At 42.0% G+C, this 22,571-nt stretch overlaps 2 protein-coding genes across 10 annotated transcripts in view; one reads left to right on the top strand and one right to left on the bottom strand.

Annotated features, from left to right (window-relative positions):
- Positions 1 to 22,571, top strand: part of LOC125289084 (basement membrane-specific heparan sulfate proteoglycan core protein-like) — a 947,802-nt gene that overhangs the window by 107,895 nt on the left and 817,336 nt on the right. The window lies entirely within an intron of this gene.
- On the bottom strand, positions 8,726 to 22,534 carry LOC125289235 (heterogeneous nuclear ribonucleoprotein C). 9 transcript variants are annotated; one of them, XM_048235974.1, is made up of 11 exons: positions 22,434 to 22,534; positions 20,510 to 20,541; positions 17,329 to 17,370; positions 15,746 to 16,011; positions 14,947 to 15,022; positions 14,710 to 14,727; positions 14,549 to 14,596; positions 10,976 to 11,133; positions 10,012 to 10,164; positions 9,536 to 9,660; positions 8,726 to 9,193 (listed from the first exon to the last, which is right to left on the bottom strand). In XM_048235974.1, the coding sequence occupies exons 3-11, from the start codon at positions 17,331 to 17,333 to the stop codon at positions 9,095 to 9,097; spliced, it is 948 nt and encodes a 315-aa protein (XP_048091931.1). In that variant the 5' UTR covers positions 17,334 to 17,370; positions 20,510 to 20,541; positions 22,434 to 22,534; the 3' UTR covers positions 8,726 to 9,094. The 9 variants fall into 9 exon arrangements, with proteins under 9 accessions (XP_048091931.1, XP_048091933.1, XP_048091936.1 ...); XM_048235976.1 differs by having other exon boundaries at positions 10,018 to 10,164; XM_048235979.1 differs by having other exon boundaries at positions 10,012 to 10,131.

The raw sequence follows: 22,571 nt of genomic DNA, 5'->3' as shown, positions 1-22,571 counted from the left end.
ATCCATGAGCGGTAAACCGTAATCATCAAGATTAGAATAATTAAGATTAAGACAAAAAATTTCACTTTATTCATACCGGATCTAGATTATATGAAAGTTTCACTTTTTGAAATAAATTACGGGAAAAAATGAACTTTTCCATAATAGTCTAATTTTCTGGAGATGGAATCTAATTAAGACTCATCTCACGAGTCTTCCACAGGGGACAGTTGTCAGTTAAAAGAAGGCTGATATTCACAGTCAAGAAGACACCTGTTTATAAAGATTAAAACCTCAGGATGCAATGTGACATTTTATGGTCTTGTAAGTATACTCTTTATTTGGTTACTTTCCACAGTCCAGAGCAGGACAATGAGGTATTATTTCTTTGCATTCCAGAATGCCATATTGTATATATTGTATCACAAAAATATCTGTAATGTATAGTCAACAATAAAAACAAAAACAATGCTTGAACATTCTATTTGGTTCATAATCTACTTCCTCTGCATTAAGATAACATATGGAATGTTAAAACGGAAGCCTTGTGGGGCCAACTATGATGCTGATAATGGAACTTTCTTGAAAGGGTCTATATACCATTTTTGACAGGAAGGTAAAAAAACACCTGCACACACAGCTGTTAAAGATTAGACATACAGGATGTTGTTTTTTCTCCAAAGAGGTCTGGGTGGGATGTGGAGGCTTAAAGGGGGCAGGGGAATATACTTGTTGTAAACCTATGACACGTGTGTGTGTGTGTGTGAGCGTGTGTGTGACGGATTGGATGGAAAAGTTAGCTAATTAACATAACAGAAGAACTGCAAGTTAACAATTGTATTATACGAGGATTCACGTTCTGAATAGGAAGAAAGTTCACTTGAATATGCCGTTATAACTCTTAACATGATGAAAGGAGACTTAGGAAGTGTGTTAACATTAGGAAGACACTGTGGTGTGCGTGGGTATGTGGGTCTGTGTGTGTGTGGATGAGTGAGTGAGTGAGAGGGAGAGAGAGAGAGAGAAAGAAAGAGAGAGGGCTGATCTGTCTGCTTTTCCAAGGGAAGAGTTGGGGGGTGTGTCTCGTGTGATTGGCCGAGCTGAATCCACAGGCGGTGACATCACAGGCATGACTGACCTACTTTACAGCTGCAGCAGCCAGCGTGATGTCAGCATTGTCTCCATCACTTTCTGTATCACATATATATATACACACACACACACACTCACAAATATACACATGCACTCACTCACACACACACGCACACACACACACACACTGACACTTTGTCCACTAATGCCCAACACTCTTGTGTAATGGCATTGTCAGTGTTGTCAATAACCCATTTTCCATGCATTAGGCAGGGAATCGTGGACATCGATTACATGATCAAAAAGTTCACCTGCTCGGACAGAGAGTGAGAGAGAGAGAGAAAAAAGAAAGGGATGGAGAGGGATGAAGAAAGGGATGGACAGAGACACAACAGGAGAGATATAGATAAACAGAGAGAGAACAAAAGGGGAGTTAATTACAGCAACATTGAACCCCAAGAGCAAATGTGAGTCATCTATCCCGCTCCACTAATGCCCCAGCTTCTCAATTACCATTAACTGTGGATTTATAAATAATGCCTTCCCTCTCTCTCTCTCTCCCTCCATCTCTGTGTCCCTCTCTCTCTCTCTCTCTCTCTCTCTCTCTCTCTCTCTCCCTCCATCTCTGTGTCCCTCTCTCTCTCTCTCTCTCTCTCTCTCTCTCTCTCTCTCTCTCTCTCTCCCTCCATCTCTGTGTCCCTCTCTCTCTCTCTCCCTCCATCTCTGTGTCCCTCTCTCTCTCTCTCTCTCTCCCTCCATCTCTGTGTCCCTCTCTCTCTCTCTCCCTCCATCTCTGTGTCCCTCTCTCTCTCTCTCCCTCCATCTCTGTGTCCCTCTCTCTCTCTCTCCCTCCATCTCTGTGTCCCTCTCTCTCTCTCTCCCTCCATCTCTGTGTCCCTCTCTCTCTCTCTCCCTCCATCTCTGTGTCCCTCTCTCTCTCTCTCCCTCCATCTCTGTGTCCCTCTCTCTCTCTCTCTCCCTCCATCTCTGTGTCCCTCTCTCTCTCTCTCTCTCTCCCTCCATCTCTGTGTCCCTCTCTCTCTCTCTCCCTCCATCTCTGTGTCCCTCTCTCTCTCTCTCCCTCCATCTCTGTGTCCCTCTCTCTCTCTCTCTCTCTCCCTCCATCTCTGTGTCCCTCTCTCTCTCTCTCTCTCCCTCCATCTCTGTGTCCCTCTCTCTCTCTCTCTCCCTCCATCTCTGTGTCCCTCTCTCTCTCTCTCCCTCCATCTCTGTGTCCCTCTCTCTCTCTCTCCCTCCATCTCTGTGTCCCTCTCTCTCTCTCTCCCTCCATCTCTGTGTCCCTCTCTCTCTCTCTCTCTCCCTCCATCTCTGTGTCCCTCTCTCTCTCTCTCTCTCCCTCCATCTCTGTGTCCCTCTCTCTCTCTCTCCCTCCATCTCTGTGTCCCTCTCTCTCTCTCTCCCTCCATCTCTGTGTCCCTCTCTCTCTCTCTCCCTCCATCTCTGTGTCCCTCTCTCTCTCTCTCCCTCCATCTCTGTGTCCCTCTCTCTCTCTCTCCCTCCATCTCTGTGTCCCTCTCTCTCTCTCTCTCTCTCTCTCTCCCTCCATCTCTGTGTCCCTCTCTCTCTCTCTCTCTCTCTCTCCCTCCATCTCTGTGTCCCTCTCTCTCTCTCTCCCTCCATCTCTGTGTCCCTCTCTCTCTCTCTCCCTCCATCTCTGTGTCCCTCTCTCTCTCTCTCTCCCTCCATCTCTGTGTCCCTCTCTCTCTCTCTCCCTCCATCTCTGTGTCCCTCTCTCTCTCTCTCCCTCCATCTCTGTGTCCCTCTCTCTCTCTCTCCCTCCATCTCTGTGTCCCTCTCTCTCTCTCTCCCTCCATCTCTGTGTCCCTCTCTCTCTCTCTCCCTCCATCTCTGTGTCCCTCTCTCTCTCTCTCCCTCCATCTCTGTGTCCCTCTCTCTCTCTCTCTCTCCCTCCATCTCTGTGTCCCTCTCTCTCTCTCTCCCTCCATCTCTGTGTCCCTCTCTCTCTCTCTCCCTCCATCTCTGTGTCCCTCTCTCTCTCTCTCTCTCTCTCTCCCTCCATCTCAGAGAGAGAACAAAAGGGGAGTTAATTACAGCAACATTGAACCCCAAGAGCAAATGTGAGTCATCTATCCCGCTCCACTAATGCCCCAGCTTCTCAATTACCATTAACTGTGGATTTATAAATAATGCCTTTTCAGACGGGAGCGCAAACAGTGCTTTAAACAAATAGCATAGTATACGGCGAAAAGAGAGAGAACAGCATAGTTTACGACAGAAACATAGAGACAAACAGCATAGTTTACAATGAAAACATAGAGACAAACAGCATAGTTTACTATGAAAACAGAGAGAACAGCATAGTTTACGACAAAAACATAGAGACAAATAGCATAGTATACAACGAAAACAGAGAGAACAGAATAGTTTACGACAAAAACATAGAGACAAATAGCATAGTATACAACGAAAACAGAGAGAACAGAATAGTTTACGACAAAAACATAGAGACAAATAGCATAGTATACAACGAAAACAGAGAGAACAGCATAGTTTACGACAAAAACAGAGAGAACATAGTTTAGAACGAAAACATATAGATAAACAGCATAGTATACTACGAAAACAAAAAGAGAGAACAGCGCCATCCCTTTGAGAGCCTGACTTAGGAAGAGCTATTCTGGACATCTCCCTCTCATTTGTCTGTTTTTGTCCAAAGTTTAGATAGATTGTCTCACATACAACGAGTGGATCATGCCTGATTGCCTGGCCCTGGGGACATTGTCTGACCTCCACAAAAGCTATAAGGGGAGCGAGGCTGAAAGAGGGGACATAGAGAGTGAGAAAGAGAGAGAGAAGGGGGGGTGCACATAGTGTGGGAGAGGGTGAAGTAGGGAGAAGATGTTGGGGAAAGAGAGAGAGAGGCAGGAGAGATAGAATAAAAAATAACTGGAAGAAGTCAAATGTAAAATGGGATGAAGGACTTGAGTCATACATCTAGGGATTATATTCTCTGTTCCTCTCTCCTTGTGTCTCCCTGTCGCACTTCCTCCCTCCCTCCATCTCTGTGTCCCTCTCTCTCTCTCTCTCTCCCTCCATCTCTGTGCCCCCCTTTCTTTCCCTCCCTCCATCTCGGTGTCTCTATTGGGAGCTGTAAATCACCAAAGGGTGAGGAGCAGAGGGGGGACAGCTCCTGGCACCAGATAACACTTCTCAGCACACTAATGCCATCCCTCTCTTTCTCTTTTTCCTCTATCTCTGCTCTTTTTTCTCTCTTTTCATCTCTCTCTCTTTCTGCCTCTCTGCTCCGTCTCCCTCTCTGTTCTCTATCTCTCTACTTTCCTCTCTCTGACTCTCCATCTCTGCTTTTCCTCTCATTCTGTCTCTCCTTCTCTCTCTTTCCCTCCCTCACTGTGCTTATTTGTCTATCTCCCTCTCTCTCCTCTCTCTCTCTCTCTCTCTCTCTCTCTCTTTCCCTCCCTCACTGTGCTCTTTTGTCTATCTCCCTCTCTCCTCTCCCTCTCTCTCTCTCCCTCCCTCACATTGCTCTCTCTTTCTATTTCTCTCTCCATCTCTGTACTCTCTCTCTCTCTGCTCCTAAACCTGTCCCTCTCCTCTGTTTTGTTCTCAGAGGCTCTCCTCTAATTTACATTCAGCCGAGCCCCAGAGACAGCACAAAATGGCCCTGAGAGTCCTGCTGAAACACACATGCACGCACGCACGCACACACACACACACACACGCACGCACACACACACACACAAATGCACGCACACACACACACACACACACACACACTCTTTGTCTGGTATTCTTTGGAGATGCATAGCACACACACCACAGAGGTCTTTTATCAGCCAGCAAAATAGGCTTGGAAACACACACACAAATACACACAGACACACAAGCAAACACGCACTCACTCACACACACACACACACACATAGACACAAGCAAACACACACTCTCACACACACACACACACACACTTACACACAGATACCCACCCATACACACAAGAGAACCTTAAAAAAAAAAATAATTTCTATGGACTCATCAATTAGGGTCTCTAGTCCTTCACTCACATGTACACATGGAGGTGGAAACACAGACCCAGACATACAAACACACACACACCTACACATTCTGACACATACACACACACTTCCTTCTGAGCCAGAATGAACAGATAAACACACTTCACCTTCAAAACATCCAATAAGAATCCAAATGTAATTGGCAGTCCAAAACAGACACACACACACACACACACACACACACACACACACACACAGACTGAGAGACAATTCACCTTCAGGGCAAACAGCTTTATCACCTCACCCTGACCAATGCAGCTCTGCACTTTCATCTCCAACTCGCCTCTTTTTCTCCCTCTCTCTCTCTCTCTCTCTCTCTCTCTCTCTCTCTCTCTCTCTCTCTCTCTCTCTCATGACCTCCACTTGGCTTCACTGTCATGTCTTTCTTTCTCTTTATGCATTCTATCCATCGGCCTCTTCCACACACAGCCTCCTCTTGTACTCATGTGTGAATAGTCTGTGAAGAGAGAGAGAGAGAGAATGAGAGAGAGCTACAGAGGGGATAGAGAGAGAGAGACCGAGAGAATGAGAGCCTATGTAAAGGCACCTAAATAGCAAATGAGCTGAAACTGAGCAGCACATTAGCGGCTCTACAACAAATTAGCGGCTCTGCATGTTCTTGTGTGTGTGTCTGAGTCAGCGTGTATGTGTGTGTGTGTGTGCATGCCATTTCCTGATGGAGGACATGAGAGCCAATCGAATGCTGAAGTGTGTCTGAGTGTGTTTGTGTTCGAGTGTGACCATGGCACTAATTTCTTGGCGAGGTCAATGCCTCCAGCGTAGTGAGCTATGGTCGGTGTTCCACTCCTCACTGGAGAAATGCTCGTCTGGTTTTTTTAGACCTTTTTTTTTTTCATTTCTCTCTCTTCTAATATGGTGTGATAAAGAACTTACATATATTATATTGTACTTATAATAATAATAATAATAATAATAATAATAATAATAATAATTATCATCTTCTTCTAAATAACTGGTGTAAATGTGGAGTGTATGTACTACATCTGCACTAAAGTTCAGAAAATAACCATTATGCATAATTCTGTGTAAAAAGGAATGTATGGCCATATGATGACCGCAGCTGAGAAGGGGAGATGACCAGAGCAATCTGTTGGATGCAGGCAGAGGCAGCACCCCCTCCCATGTTCCATCGGCCAATCAGCAAGAGGCCAGGAAGTGGAGTGAATGTTTAATGCTCATTCTGTTCAATCATTGTGCCATCTGCACACATACACACACACACACACAGTCACTCTCACATATGACACTCACATATGTGCACAAATGCATTCTCTCTGTGACACACACATACACTTACGCACATACAGGAATACAAACACAGTCACATGACGACAGACTCACACACACACACACACAGGCCATCCTTCCATCTTGAAGTGAAGTGCCAAATGTCTGCTTGTTGCTCAACCATGTCTTAGGGGCTTTTTCATCGTAATATGTCATTCTATCCCTCGAACATTCACTGAATCTGTCTTAATTTACTGTTACACCATTAAAGTCTTAGACGATCTTAGAATATTATATTATATATATATTCCTTTTTCCATTTTAGGGACCATTTGACCATTGGGATCTTCTACTTCAAAATTCCAGGTCACATTTTTGGGCAGTACTGCCCAAACTCAGTACTGACTAAACTGAGTGTTTAGTCTCACCCACCCTCTTCATTTCATCTGGAAACATCTGGGTCGCTGACACAACCTGAGGCCAAAATACCTTTCATGGAACTTCACAAAGGTAGGGCAGCATGTAATGACGGCAACAGCCTACTAGCTTATTATCCAAATCATGTGTCAACAATTGACACTCAAAACCATGTTTGCTTTATAGAGCGTGGTACTTATAAATCCTACGATAAAGCAACCTGAGAGTTTGAATTAAAGCATTACCATGTACGCCTTTGTCATGGAAAACTGTAGCAATGGACTGTTTTGCTGACTGGAGGTGGCTCTATAGACCCCCAAGCTGAGAAAGCAATGTCCTGACAGGTCTGTGGAGCCTAGGCTGCCAGAGGCAGCCATGGAGTGATGAACAGAGTCAATAAAAGAGCCCCATAAAGCACTGGGCAAGCCTAGACTAGTCAGCACCACCCAAACATCCCATACAAAACAGAGAGTGAAGATGACCGAGAGAGAGAGCATGAGCGTGAGAGAGAGAAAATACAGAGAGTGCATAAATACAGACAGAAAAACAAAAGACGAGTGAGAGCAAAGAAAGCAAAAAAGTGATAGGAGAGCAATGAGAGGGCGAGAGATGGAAAGAACATAGGAGGAGGAGGGAGAGAGATGAAGAGAGGGAAAATGTAGTGAGAGCTGGAGACTACCCAGAATTATCAATTTTTTTTCTCTTTTTCCTGGAACCAGTTTTTCAAGTCTTTTTAATGCACTGCACTGAGTTTTGCTCGAGGGTAAAAAGCACTTCAGGGATCTTAAAGGTGCCATGTGTAAGAATTGAAGTAAAAATATCCAAAAAATAAGCTACACGCATTAAAAGAATGAGAAGAAATAAGGGCGATGATGTCATCGAAAAAATGACAAGGTATAGTGCTGCAGAGATATCAACCTGAATTAACATGCTAAATTACTAGCCACAGCCCGACAGGTGTCATAATACCAGTTTCGGCCATGGGAGGCGGTATGCGGGCAACATAACCGCCAGCCAAACTGCAATGCACGTGTCTCGGTTGTTACTCTGGGGTAGACCAACTCACTTTCTGGAGGTATACTGCCCCATCTTTTATGGAATGGAATTGATTTTTTTGACAGACATTACACATGGCACCTTTAAAAATTCCCAAGTAGTGGTAGTCAGAGAAACATAATCAAAAGGTCCTGAAGCAAAATTTCACTGCATGTGAAATAACTGTAAACATGTCAACATTTTCATTTTTTTTTTTTTTTTTTTTTTTTTAATATTTAAATTCAACATACAATCCCAAGAACAACGGAGACAAACCATGATAATAAAACTGAAACAAACACAGCACTGTCAATGCCACTAGCTTTTTCACTCCTCTTAGAAGTTGCATCAGTGTCACCATACCATGCAAGCACAAGACATAATCTGTAGAGTTAGGAGCTTTTTAGTCATTTACATTTCATTTGTAAATGTCTCATTTCAAATTTCAGATATTTACTCCTCGGTAATCCAAACCTAATCACACACCTTCATTCACCCTCTCTCTCACCCACACACACACACACACACACACACCTTCACTTCACTAACCATGATCAGAATGTTCACAGGTGACATCCAAGCTCACACTGCCCCCTAAAGGGGCCCAAGCGAATGTGCAACATAATTTCTCTGAACACAGTAAACGTGAAAATAATAATAAAAAAAAATCCTCTTCGCATTAGCTCTTCCAGCACAACCAGAACTTCACCTAAAACACTCCTGAGTCCAGACATAATTTCACTGAGCATGTTAGAGTGCTAGCATCAACAAACAAACAGATAAACAAACAAATAAAAGCCTTCAAAAAGAGAGACTGAACCAATGGGATACAGACAAACGAATAAGTGGAACGCAGACTGAAGTGTCTTCTGTGTCTCTGTGTGACTTGTGTGTGTGTGTGTGTGTGTGTGTGTGTGTGTGTGTGTGTGTGTGTGTATTTACACTGTTCCCTTCCAAAAAGTACACCGCCTTCTGGAGCCACCTTCCAACAGACATATCAGTGTTTAGCAGCAAATAAAAAAGATCTGCGGTCGGACCCACTGAATGCAGACCACGAGCATGAGAGTAAACAGTTATGTTGTCTGCTTGGTTTTGAAGGTTGATTCATGTTGGTGTTCATGCCTTGGTTTTTGTATGTCGTATCTCAGCCCTATGCATTGGGCAATATGTGTAAATGTGTGTATTGGTGTATGTACTGTAGGTGTTTAAATGTCTAAGTGTGTGTGTGTGTTTGTTTGTTTGTTTGTTTAAGAGTGTTCTCCACTGGCACTGTCTCCATCATCTTCTCCTTCCTCCTGCTCCCCCTCCTCCTCTTCCTCATCTTCCTCTCTCCCCCGACTCTTGATCTAAAAGAAAGGAGAAAGGTGCTTTAGTATACAGGCAGTTACACACAGAGTTCACAGTGAACCAGGGGAAAAATGGCAGTGATGCCATTGCACATCAGATTCTGTGCTCAACCTTTATGTAAGTTTATGGCATTGCATTGGTTTTGGCCACCATAACCAAAGCAAAGAGAAACATACTTGACATATTTAGAGCAAGAGAGCTCCTTCTCCTTCACTCCTAATGCTAATTTCCACTCCAACTCTTCCTCCCTCTGATTCACCCTTGTGGCTGCAGACTAAACACTCTTCCACTACAGTTCCTCTCTCTCTCTACAGTTTTCTCTCTCCTCCACCTCATCTCACCTCCTCCTCCTCCAGAAGGTCTCCCTCCTCCTCCTCGTAGTCATTCATCTCGGGACTCTCACGCTCCTTCTTCAGGGCCGAGTGCTGCAGGGACGAAGCCTCCTCCTGTTTGAGGTTCTTCCCCTCTGCAACATCGGGACACACTCAATTAGCATCTGTGTCTGTGTGTGTGTGTGTGTGTGTGTGTGTGTGTGTGTGTGTGTGCTTTCCTTTCTCTCTCAATTTTAAATACTAGGTTACTAGATTCTGTCACCAAACAAAAATTGTATTTTTTATCTGGTTTATCTTTTACTGTATGGGGCGGAAATTTCAAAATTATTGCATTGCAGGTGCACACACACTTAAATGATCTTATTTGGATCCAAAGGCAAATAGCAACTATACAGCAGAAGTTCCAAGTACTTTGGGGGAGGTGACAAGTTTAAAAGGCTTACAAACGAATCTGTCTAGATCATTGTAAGAAGACACGCACACACCCTTACCTGACTTCTTGCTGTGGTCTCTCTCCATGCGCTCCAGGCTCTCCAGCAGGTAGTCCACCTTGTGCTTGATCTGGGTCAGTTCTTTCTTAATGGTCTGCAGGTCGTCCGCTCTCACTGTAGATGGAGAGACCTGTGAGGACGCTAACGCTAACAGCAACACAACAACAGACAATGGGAATTAGCACTTCCCGTTAGCATCAAAGTGCACTTATTGATTAAAGATTACTGATTATATCAAGGTGCAACCAGAGTAGACGGAAGTCAATACAGTGAATCAAGTGTAAGTGGGGGAAATTACTTCACTTTCCTCATGGTGCAGTGTGTGTGTGTGTGTGTGTAGGTGTGTGTGTGTGTGTATGAGGGATGTCCATTTTGGCTATTTTTTGTCACGATAGTTGACACTCCTTAATCAACTATTCAATGTCAACTGATAAGAAAATGTAGGCCCATTTAGAACGGATAAGTGACCATCACATTAAAAAAAAAAAAAAGATTTACTTTTCCAAGTGCAAACAATTCACAACTTATGTAAATAATGAGCCAGAAGTTGCCAGACTTCTTGCTTGTGCGATGAACAGAACTAACATTTAATCCTCCAGATAAATGTGCTTAAATGGCAGATCTGGCAGCCTTTATTTTGTGTAAGAAGGAACATATTTTAAAACTCAGGCCTATTAACAGCAACTGGGCATGCACACTTTCCAATATACAAGCACGTTAGTGTGCTGGAACGAAAAGCAGTTCCACTATTGCGTTTATTTAATCTAATGATCAACAACCAACATTTTGGTCTCCACCACATTCTGTGCATTTACCACACTGCAAACTTTAGTTTTTTAGCCGTTTAACTGATAGTATTAATCAGTTAAAACTCTTATTATCGGTTATCGGTGAACCGGTAAATTATGAACAGCCCTAGTGTGTATTTGTTGAGAGGTGAGATAAATATAGTGCATACTGGTCCGGGATGTGCGCTGGCTACTCTTGGAGAAGTTGCTCTTGGTGCGACGGCTGCCGCCCCCACTCAGACTGACCCTGGGCCTCTTGGAGGGGATGACCGCCCGCGAGAGAGGGGGCGGGGGTGGCGGGGGCACACGGGATGGATACGAGTACATCCTAAAAATACACACACACACACACACACACAAACACACAATTTGCATGTGCATGTGGAGACAGACATATTATGAACAAATGTAATTTGTGTCAATACAGAGCACTGCTGATATACACTATACAAAAATATCTGCTTATGTTTTGTCCTGAAAATGCTTTTCACTTTGCCTTCATATTCATCTTTTAATTTCAGGGTATGCTTTACTATGAACAAAATCCAAAGTAGAACTAAAACGGCACAGTCTATTCATGTCTGCAAATTTTGCCCTTTGCAACTCAGTCTCTCCATTCAGAGGCCCCAACTTAAGATGAGAGCAGAGCACAAGCTTTGGACTGTGAGAAAAATAGAGAGACAGAAAAAGAGAGAGATTATTTAATCTTTATATAATTTGGCCACCAACATCGAAAAAACTTCTTCCCCAGGGCTTAACCTCCTGGGTAGAGAGATAAAAATGTCTACTCTTTGCAGATGACCTGCTTATACGATCACCAACGGCAGAGGGACTGCAAGAAAGCCTTGGAGAGAGCATTTAGTATTTAATTTAGAATTTTGCAAAAATATATTTATTTATTTATTAGGGAGATTCCCTCTCCTTCTCAATATCCACAAAAGAGCAGCACAATTCTGGCATCACCTACAACACAGTGAACCAAGCAGATATCACCAGTCCCGATTTTGAGTTGTGTGTCCCGAGTCCCTGTCGGGACGCTAAAATGTCCCGGTTTACACCAATCACTATTAAAGTGTGGTCTTATTATAGCCTGATCATTAACTAAACCCATGTAGAAAGACTATAGCCTAAAGCGTCCAGCGTATGATTTCGATAATGTGTGTGCACGGGTGTGTCAGTCAATCGTAACAGGTTAATCTTTGCAGCCAACCTTACAGTGCATCTCTGTAAACATTATTGCAATGCCTCGTCATATATGCCTCATTTTAATGGTTAGGACAATGCAGAAGAGAAAGTCATCATTCTCAAAACAACCTATGGCTGTGAGTTTTGTTTTCATGCATGTCTGGATAACAGGTGAGGAATGTTTTGAAGACAGACTATTGTAAATCCTCAAATTATGGCTGGGATCTTTTATTTACTTAGGCTGTGCAAAGCACATAACCTTTATTTGGGGCAGGCTTGTATTTGAGGCAGGCTTGTATTTGAGGCAGGCCTTTCTTTCTTACATGGTGCGTTTTATAGTGAGACATGCGTTTCGTTTGGAGTGGCATACCAGTAGGCTATCAAAAGCAGAAGATGTTTGGTTTGGTTTTGGATTTAATTTATGTTTGGACTGTTTGACTATATTGCTAAATGTTGGGACTGATCACTTGGCCACTGAAGTCTGTGGGGTATTTGATGGTTCACTATTAAGTTTCATGTAGTCGAAAGTGTTGGGATTTCCATCTACTTATTGAGAGACAAGGCATCCGCTTCCATTCATTCATGGAACGTGTGCTGTGCTGTAATGGAAACCTTATTGCGTATAGCCAAATAGGTCTACGATAGCCTAAATTGAGTTATTTTTTTAATTATGTATGATTTACTTTTTTATAAAATTCATAGGCTGGAATGCCTTGCAGCAACAATTGTGTTTAAATGTAGGCTACTGCTTCAGCCTCTGGCAAGCTCAGAAGGGGGTGGCAAGCAACTGGTAGCTTGAGAGCGACGTGTTGGGAGACCCGTGGTGTAGGACAACGACTTTTCATTGGCAACAATATTAAACCAACCAACAATATAAAATATTAAGAAGAGCTCTTTTATGAGTTAAATCGAAACAATGTAGGCAATCATTACCGGCCTTTACTTGTCCGAATCTGAGGCCCAGCTATAAATAGAATCCTGGCCATAATTTGAGGATTTGTTTCAGGCATAGTGCAAGCACTAATTCAGACATAGTACAAGCACTTATCTCTGACTGAAAGTGCACATAACTTGTGCATTTACATAACAATATTTTATACATTTTCCCGCGTATGACACCCCCAAATCCACTGAAAAAATGTCTGACTTGTCACAAGCCAAGCTCACGATCTCATTCCACAAGCCTAGAGCACTCTCTCGCGGCTGTAAATTTAATTTCAGTTTCATGTAGGGTTCATGTCAGTTAATAGGAATTAACATTTAAAAACATTTTCAATTATATATATTTTCATATATAAGTCGCAGCTGACTATAAGTCCAGCCAAACTATGAAAAAAAGTGTGATTTATAGTCCGGAAAATACAGTAAGTAAATTCAATGTGTATAAATGTTGAATCTGATTACAACTTGGCACCATATTTAACTCACATTCAAAATTATAAGTATAAAAAGCTATTGACAAGGTACAGGCTCAGCGACCATAGCCTCGCCATAGAAAAGGGGCGGTACAGGCAAACCTGGCTGGCCCCTGAAAAAAAGGGTGTGTGCTCACTGTGGTAATGTATTAGAAAATGAGCAGCATTTTCTTACTGAATGCAAAAGATACAAGATTATAAGGGAAGAATATTTTATTAAAATCTGAGATATCTCCCCCGAATTTCTTACAACAAATAAGGAACAAAAACTATCATTCCTCCTGGGGGGAAGTGGACAATTGTGTCAACCTAGCTGCTGAGTAAATTCAATCCTGCAACATCCTGAGAAAAACAGCCCATGTTCCATGATCAATAACATAATAATTCATAGGTGTTTTTTTCTGTGTCGTTTCTCTTTTTTCTGTTAATTTAATCAGCCAATAATTGTTATTATTATTATTGTATTGAATGCTTTGGCAATACTGTAAAATACATTCATGCTAATAAAGCTTGTTGAATTGAATTGAATTGAATTGAATTGAGAGAGAGAGAGAGAGAGAGAGAGAGAGAGAGCTAGAGATAGAGATAGATAGATAGATCCAAAGAGGCAGCTGGCGCACTCATGAAAAATGTTTCCCCCCCTGACGCGCGACGTGTTGTAGTAAAAGGTTATTCGAAGAGTTAACTCATCTATTACTACTTTATTTCCTAGTTCTGGATGGGTGAAGCTCATTGTGCTGCTGTTATTGGAAGAGCTAATAAGTCAAATTTACACTTGGTGTTATGAGTCTGTAAAATCCTGTTTTTATGGAGGTGACGAATGAAATATTGCATTCATATTTTTTCTTCTTCTTTTTTTCCCTTGTGGTGTCTCGAAGTTGCCACTACATTAAATAGATTAAGTACATTAAATGTTCACACTACAATGCAATCTTTAACCTGTGAACTAAAGATGACCTTTTACCATTTTTGGTAAAATCACTGATGCATTTGCAGTTTCAGTTCATCAATTCGTCCTTTAAATCTTAGTTCTATTAGTCTAGTAGGCAACACAATCACTGGACATGAATTTTCTTGTCGAACAGTCAACTGCTACTGTACTGCTACTGTCAACTGCTACTGTACTGCAACAGCTGTGCTCACCTGTCGTAGTAGTCCCTCTGGAAGTCATAGTCAAGATCAAAGGAGGAACTGAAAGGAGAAACAAAAAAAGCAGAGATCAAAGACAATGTCTTCATCTCTTTGTCAGTGAAATAATGTCAACTTAAGAACAGAATACAGAAAGTAATTAAATAGGCCCAAACCTCTGCCCTGCCTCTAGACTGAACAACATAAAGAAAAAGAATAACAGAATGATTTAGACTCAGGAGAGTCTCATTGAAGACATGCTAATTTGTCAAGAAGAAACATTACAAAAAGGAACACATAGATCAATGTGCTCCCTTTAAGCCACAGACAAAACCAATTTAACTTAATCCCTTTGAGAAACTCTAGAGGAAGGAAAAACTCACACACTGCTATTGAAAAAGATTGAAGCCTACCTGTACATGTCCCCTGCTGAGCGCTTGATGGTCTTCGACGACCGATGGGGTTTTGGCTCACCTGCCAGATTAATATCTGTGGGACACCGCAGGAGACTTTTCAGATTTGAATTTAGACAATTCAGCTTGAGCTCAAAACCTGATGATGTGACAACCAAACCCTCAGCCAAAATAAGATAAGACATTAAGAAGCAAGCACTATAGTGGATGTGGTACCTCCTCTTCATCACCTCCTCTTGAGCAATGGTAAATTTTAAGTGTATATTCTTAGGAGTTGAGTAAACAGCTGCATTTAAAACTTTAGTTTAAAAGATTGCTGCGCTTCTGAAACAATATTGATAATGCACCAATTTAAGTTTAATTTCACTGCCAATTACGCCCCTCTTGGAAGTAGAAAGTCAGTGAATTCTTTCCAGACCCACACTCAATATCAATCGAGAAGGGTCTGGTGTCTACAAGGCTATGACAAAGCGGTACCGAGGTACAAAATAGTATTACAAGAGAGATGGTTAGTCTTTGTCCGGTTTTCAAGCTAACTTGAGTAAATATCCTGACAGAGCACAGGCATTTTTGACATTCTGACATGATTGAGTCAGATGAGATAATCTTATTTGGTAGGTCTTTTTTGAATGTTTTAAACAAAAATAAAATTTCTCATGACCTCTTAAATAGATTTGTTGAGCTCAATTAGTATTTTTCAACATCAAATTGATAGCCTTTAAGAACGCAGTGCCATGTTACGGTTGATAGTAAAAATATTGAATTCAAAAAACTGTGTCGGGAGCGCAGTGTTCCTCACCCAGAACCTGTCCAACGATCATGCGGCCGTCCTCGGAGGCCACAGCAGTCCTGGCATTGCGCTCGTTGGCATACTGCACGAAGGCATAGCCCTTGTGCACGGAGCAGCCCACTATCTTGCCGTACTTGGCGAAGATGGCCTCCACGTCGGCCTTGGTCACTAGCATGGTGTTGAGGTTGCCAATGAAGACCCGAGAGTTGAGCGAGCGTGGGTCCGTTTTGTTGGTCACGTTGCTGGCCATCAGGCTGCTGCTGGTTGGGGAGAGACTGAAGAAAAGAGAGGGATGGAGAGAAAGAGAGAAATAGAAGAGGGAGTGATAGAGAAATACACAGAAAGGAGTAAAAAAGCAATGAAACAAAGAGCAAGGGAGAGAAGGGAAAGGAAGAGAGAAAGATGGACAGAGAAGAGTTGAAATGCAATAAAACGAGAGAGAAAGAGAGATTGAAAAGGAGAGGATTGAGAGAATAGAACAGAAACAGAAAGAAAGAGTTCAAAAAAAGAGAAGGAAATGAGAACCGGAGAGGTAGGAAGGGTTTAAAAAGAAAGACGGATAGTATAGGGGGGCAAGCACAGCGTGGTAAGGTAAGGAAAGGTGGGGTGGGGTGCAAAGCAAAAGACAAGAAAAACAAGGAGAGCAAGATTAAATGAAAACAAATAAAATATTAAAATGCCAAAACACAGAGAGAGAGAAAAGAGAGAGAACGAGAGTGTGTGAGTGGAGGGCGAGTTACCAGGCCACCAGTAAGTGTACCACAGACAAGGGGCGCTATTCAACACAGACAACTAATAGAGTAAAATGATGTCCTAACGCTGAGATGCAGTAAGTAAAATGTTTGTGTTTGTATGGGCATGAGTAATAAACCAGAAAGCACCCACTGGTGAAGGTCAGTCATTGTCTTTCAGTGTTCATCTCTTTGGTTATAACTATATACTGTGTATGTTTGCATATTTGCACACTGCATCAACCTGGGATCTGTGTGATCTATTTGTCACATTCAACACTCGACACAAGAGACATAAACCCATTTTCCCTACACCATGACATCATGTAGAGAACATTATGGAAATCTGAAAACCTTACCATGACTCAGCATGCTTAATTAAGTCAAGTTCAAGGTGTTATGATAAACAGAACCGGAAACAACCGATACATAAACCAAGCTTATGCTATGAACATACAAAATGAAAGTTGTACAAAAAGTCCATCCAGTCAAGACAGCCCATCAGAAGTGAGAATCTCTTTCTCTAGAATAATTTTGCATTCTGCTCAGTGACAGTGGAGCCATTCGGATGTAGTGTATTGTGAGTGTACATTCACTTTATTTCATTCAAAGGCAACTGTGCTGATTGAGTTCTGACTTGTCAGTAACCATGAAGGGTGTGTTTTCCATTTTTCCCCCTTGTGCTTTTTGCTGTGGCATGCATATTTTGCCAGAGAGTGTGACCGAAGAGCAGTAGTCTTGTTGGTGTGTGTATAAGTTAATCTAGTGTAATGACATTTTTTTCAGTGGTCAGTGCAGTACAGTGGTATTCAGGCCCTGGGAGGGATAGTATACTTTTGGGTGTAAATAGCCAGCACTCACTCCATAGTGTGATTCTGCGGGGTCGTCTGCCTGTCACTGACTCTGTAGGAGAGAAGAGGGTCGTTATTGGGCACCGATGAGATGCAGCTCAACAGTGCATCATGGGTAATTGGTTGGTATGAAGGGAAGGGGGTGGGTTGAAGGGGCTCTCAGCCGTCTAAGCTGGGATAAGGACATGTAAAAATAACCTGTATCACATAAGTATCACAGTTGGAATACCAAGAATGCTTCACCAAAATTTGTTGTGCTTAATACTGCCTTCATGTGGAGATAGGAGGCAGTACAGATAATTGTCCAGACCAACGTTGTCCATTCTCCTTCTTTTGCCTTTATTCTTATCAGTTTTCATAAAATATCATGCCTTCTCAGCACTCAATACTGTACTAAGGAAGGTATTTGTATTGGATAGATAGATATGTCCCTATGAAAGTCATAAAACATAAGAAGCAAAGTGGGATCGCTCAGTCTCCATGGTGACCAGTAGAGTGCACCAAAGGACTAGCAGATGTACTAAGGCCTCAGCACTAGATGCCCACTTCTGTTTTTTTCCCTTTAGGAAAACATAACATTTAGGTGTGCTAGTCACCTTACAAATTCTATTTAATTAGAAGACTATGTGCTGACCCCATATAATGACTGAAATAGGCGTGTGGTGTACTTTCATGAATATGAAATGTGGATAATCAGTTTTGAGAAGAGGGTTGAGTGTTGTAGTTTCAGATAAATTTGTGAAGCTCATGTTTGGAGTAACCTGTAGCCTTCATCAGATGGGCTTGTATGAAAGTGAGTAACACAGTTGATGGCAAAAATGTCAAATAATAAATCTACCATCAGTCAGCTACAACATAGGTGAAACTGGAATGTTTCAGAAGGGATTAATTCTCTATGCCTGGGGGTGTGATCACAGTCAGTCTAGATTTAGAGCACCAATGGGATTATGTGTGTGTGAGTGAGAGTATGTGAGCGAGAGAGAGAGAGAGAGAGTGTGCAGAGAGAAAGAGAGAGTGTGCAGAGAGAGAGAGAGAGTGTGCAGAGAGAAAGAGAGCAGAGAGAGAGAGTGCAGAGAGAAAGAGAGAGAGAGAGAGAGAGAGAGTGTGTGCAGAGAGAGAGAGTGCAGAGAGAAAGAGAGAGAGAGAGAGAGAGAGTGTGCAGAGAGAAAGAGAGTGCAGAGAGAAAGAGAGAGAGAGAGAAAGAGAGAGTGCAGAGAGAAAGAGAGAGAGAGAGCAGAGAGAAAGAGAGAGTGTGCAGAGAGAGAGAGAGAGTGTGCAGAGAGAGAGAGAGAGAGTGCAGAGAGGAGTGTGCAGAGAGAGAGAGTGCAGAGAGAAAGAGAGAGAGTGCAGAGAGAGGAGAGAGAGAGAGAGAGAGAGAGTGTGTGCAGAGAGAGAGAGAGAGAGAGAGAGAGAGTGTGTGCAGAGAGAGAGAGAGAGTGTGCAGAGAGAGAGAGAGAGAGAGAGAGAGAGAGAGTGTGTGCAGAGAGAGAGAGAGAGAGAGTGTGCAGAGAGAGAGTGTGTGTGTGTGTGTGTGTGCATACGTATTTGTTCAACTTTATGGGAGTGTGAAGTAAGCCCATCCAATTCTTACCTGTGCTTAGTGGACATAGATTAGTGAGATCAGTTTGTTTGGGCAAAATGTTTTGGGAATTTGAATTATTACATTTTATTTTATGATTTTTGATTTCATTCCAACTCAATAAAATACAAGCAGCAATTATTATAAGGCCCCATCTTAAGAACACTTAAAACTCTCCTCAGCATAAAACAGAAAATGAGTGGACACCTGAACAGTGAAATTATTGTGACTGTGGCAAAGGCTTTCTAATGAGGAGACACAGCAAAGAATCGTCCATAGAAATGCATGGGGTTAGTTTGTAATGCAAGTAACCAACCAAGTAGTCCTGTAATGTAAGTAACCAACCAACTGCATTGTTTTTCTTTTAAGACTTATTTTAGCTGGGAGGGGGGTGTATTTATATCATTCAACTCCGATTTAAACACAGATTCACCCGATGTACTATCTATGTCAATAGGGTGATTCGACTTGATGTAGCCGCCTTAAGATGACTGCATAATGTGATTATTTCTGAGATTCCGATACGTTTTCAAACCGGAATTGTGCAAAAGTCATCGTTGAAAACGTATCAGAATCTTAGAAATAATCACATCATGCCGTCACCTTAAGATGGCTGCAGGCGGCTACATCAAGTCGAATTCCCCTAATATTACTTCCATCACGTATGCCTCCCTATTCATTTAAATAGGAAAATAGCTGCCCGAAGCATGTTACCAAGATGACCACCAAGTTTTGTTTTGTTTCTGTGTGGGGTGGGACTATGACTGTGGTTAAGAACAACATAGAATGGGGGAAGACTAAAGTAACAAAATAGCCTCTGAGCTCGGTGACCTGAGTTAAGGACATTAAAAAGTTTTAACTGCAAATAAACCAGGCTAATGGATCATATGCACAGAACACTCTTAAGACAGCTCATTTATTTCTGGTGAAGCCAGGTGTATTGTAGCCACCACTATTGTAACAATGTAGAAGCATAAATGTGAGCGTTACATTTTTATTATTAGGCAGACAAGATATTCAGTGTCAAAGTGAACTGTAAGCTGCAGCCTTCTGTGCATTAGGTCCATTGGTAACAAAAAGGGCCTATTCTTCTCAGCAAGACTATCATTTGACTTGGTTATTATTGTTATTGCATTTAAATACAAATCATGGTCTGGTTGGATAGGGATGTTCTCAAACACTTGCTTGACTGGTTTTCTGGGTCACTTTTCTTGTTCAGTGGTTGAAATAAAAAAAAATTCCACTAAATGCAGACTAATCCCTTAAGTGGTCTGTTTTTAATCATAGGCCAGCAGCGATTACAGGAACTTCTGAAGTTTAAAGATTGACAGTTTACATTTGACAAGGCAAGTGAAAAATACTGAAATCCACAACACAAATTCCTCATTTCTTGCTTTCCAGTCTATTGGAATAAAACAAAATCAACTTGAACTACAGCTTCAAGCACACAACTCGGGCTAAGACCATCTCAAGCCATCTTGTGTAACAAGCCAAAAGTCTAATGCTAGTTAGAGGGATTTTGCTACTAATCCAGACTAGGAAGTGATTTCAAAAGAAGGAGATGATATAAGTCAATGGGGGGGGAGGGTGACAAAAAATTTCACAAACTTACAGTGTCGCGGCTCAAAATAGCTGCCTCAAAAACTACAAAAGGGGGAGGAAAAACAAGTATTAGAATATTGCCATCAAGAAGTGGAGTTTGTGTCAGGATGTTTATTTTTGCAAGGCAGGCAGCCAGACACAAACAGTGCTTGGCAAGGGTGTCATCGTAGGACAAGCTAATGTCACTTGCTTTGCGGCTTAGTGAGAGATCACTTTTCTTCTTGGTAACATGCTTTGAAAAGTCTCCCTTTATATTACTATTGTTTTCATGTTTCATGCATGTTTGGGCTGACATCATATCATTTTTGGGAGACTGCATGAGAGTTACCACAACTGAGTTGCAGACAGCACATGTGTAGCTTCACATGCCCAAGCCTAATGCATAACTGTGCAGAATGATTAGCCAAGATGAGGCTAGCCTACTACAAAGGTTCTTAGAGAGCAGTTCAGTTACCTTTGGTCAAAACAGTTGTTTTAATGTTATGAGATGAAATAACAGGCTACATCCCTTAAAAAGCCAATTGCATCAACAATAGTTATCGGCACAGAGGAAACAAATAGGCCTGCGCTTGCTAGTCTGGTCATGAAATCCTGAAGTTAAACTGATATTTTTGAACGCTTTTTGAACAGAAACAGGCCTAACCTGAGGTTAACATGGATAACATGGTCAGTCTAAGGTCACCTTGATTCTGAGCTTCACAAGTTTTGGTTGTTGTGTTGTAACAATATGCATGTCTGAATATGGCCTAGGCTACCTTGTGATCAGGTAATCCAGTCATTCTGTGTTTCCCATTTCCAAGTTTGTTTTAAAGCAACTGTAAGCCTTAGCTTTAGGCTAGAGTTTGTGAGCATTAACACAATACAATGCACCTCTATGTTGGGGCTAGTGACTTAATGCATGAGTTGAAGTTTGGGACAATCAAGGATGGTAAAGATTTCCACACCTAAATCTCCATTTCCATACCTGAACGAGGTACGAGATACCTTTCCAGTCTGGCTGATAGGCTTATCATTTAGGTTTATTGCCTTGTTAGTAGGCCTACCCCTTACAAGAGAGAGCAACTTAAGGTCTTTAGGCCTGCTGGTTGCCTTTACTGGCCAGGTCGTTCTAGAACTTGAAAGACAAACAGTTCCACTGTAGCTCATATTAATATTGGACACAATTTGCAGCGTTCATTGTTTTTTTCTTTTAATGCACGCATACAAATCACCCAACATAGATTACACATTACACCCAAAGTGCAGCTTGCAACATCATTTTTATGTCCCAGAATACTCCAAACATGGCTATCGTAAAATGACAGCGATTCCGAGTCCGTTTAAAAATATGAAAGGAAAAGGCCATCTTTTAATCATTTCAAAAATCCTCCCTTCAAAATTACGTCATCTGACCAAATCCTACTGGAAGCCTGCAGAACTTATCAATGAACCACAAAAACAAAAATACCAGGAAAAAATAACTGCAATAGTCAGTAAATACCTATTCAGTCAACTTCCTGCAGAATATCACGTAGCCTACAAGAGAAAATACCGAGTAAAAAACGTTTCTATGTTAAGTCCCGATAAGGAGAAAAATGCAGACCCCCTTGTCGTTTCGCACACTCACTCATTCCGTTCTGATCAAAACCGATCTTCCACATTAATAACAAAAATCTGCTTCGAACACACAAACCACATGTTCTATGGGCACACGGGGGAAAAAGCAGAAAAAAATTCATTGAAAAACAAACAAAAAGGTTGTTGTCCAACAAAGCCAACCGTCACGAGAAGACTGCAACTGCAGCATCACAAAATGTACGCCACTAAGCCAACACAGACTCAATGTACCAGCCAGAAAAATGCATTAAAAATAAAATCAAAAATGCTCCAAAGATAGTTCAGAGGCAGAAAAAAATAAAAAATGACAAAAAAATCTCTCGTATGAAAATACTCACCAGGAGCTTAAGACTAAAAATGATTAAAATTCGCCCTCGTAATACTTGGATGCCACAATCCGCACGGGTTTTTGTTCAGCTGTTACCTTCTCAGTTTATGAAATGGCGTCGGAAACCGCTCGAGACAAACGATTGCCA

The sequence above is a fragment of the Alosa alosa genome, chromosome 24 (genome assembly GCF_017589495.1).
Source record: "Alosa alosa isolate M-15738 ecotype Scorff River chromosome 24, AALO_Geno_1.1, whole genome shotgun sequence".
In the NCBI taxonomy this organism is placed as follows: domain Eukaryota; kingdom Metazoa; phylum Chordata; class Actinopteri; order Clupeiformes; family Clupeidae; genus Alosa; species Alosa alosa.
Note: the sequence above shows the minus strand (reverse complement) of the source record. Positions and strands in the feature narration are given on the sequence as shown.

Excerpts from the sequence above, each read along its gene's own strand:
- LOC125289235 (XM_048235974.1), bottom strand. Across the intron at positions 15,023-15,745 it reads GATCGTTGGACAGGTTCTGG|ATATTAATCTGGCAGGTGAG; the intron begins GTGAGGAACACT and ends GGTGTCCCACAG. Across the intron at positions 10,165-10,975 it reads CCAGCGCACATCCCGGACCA|CGTTAGCGTCCTCACAGGTC; the intron begins GTATGCACTATA and ends TGTTGCTGTTAG.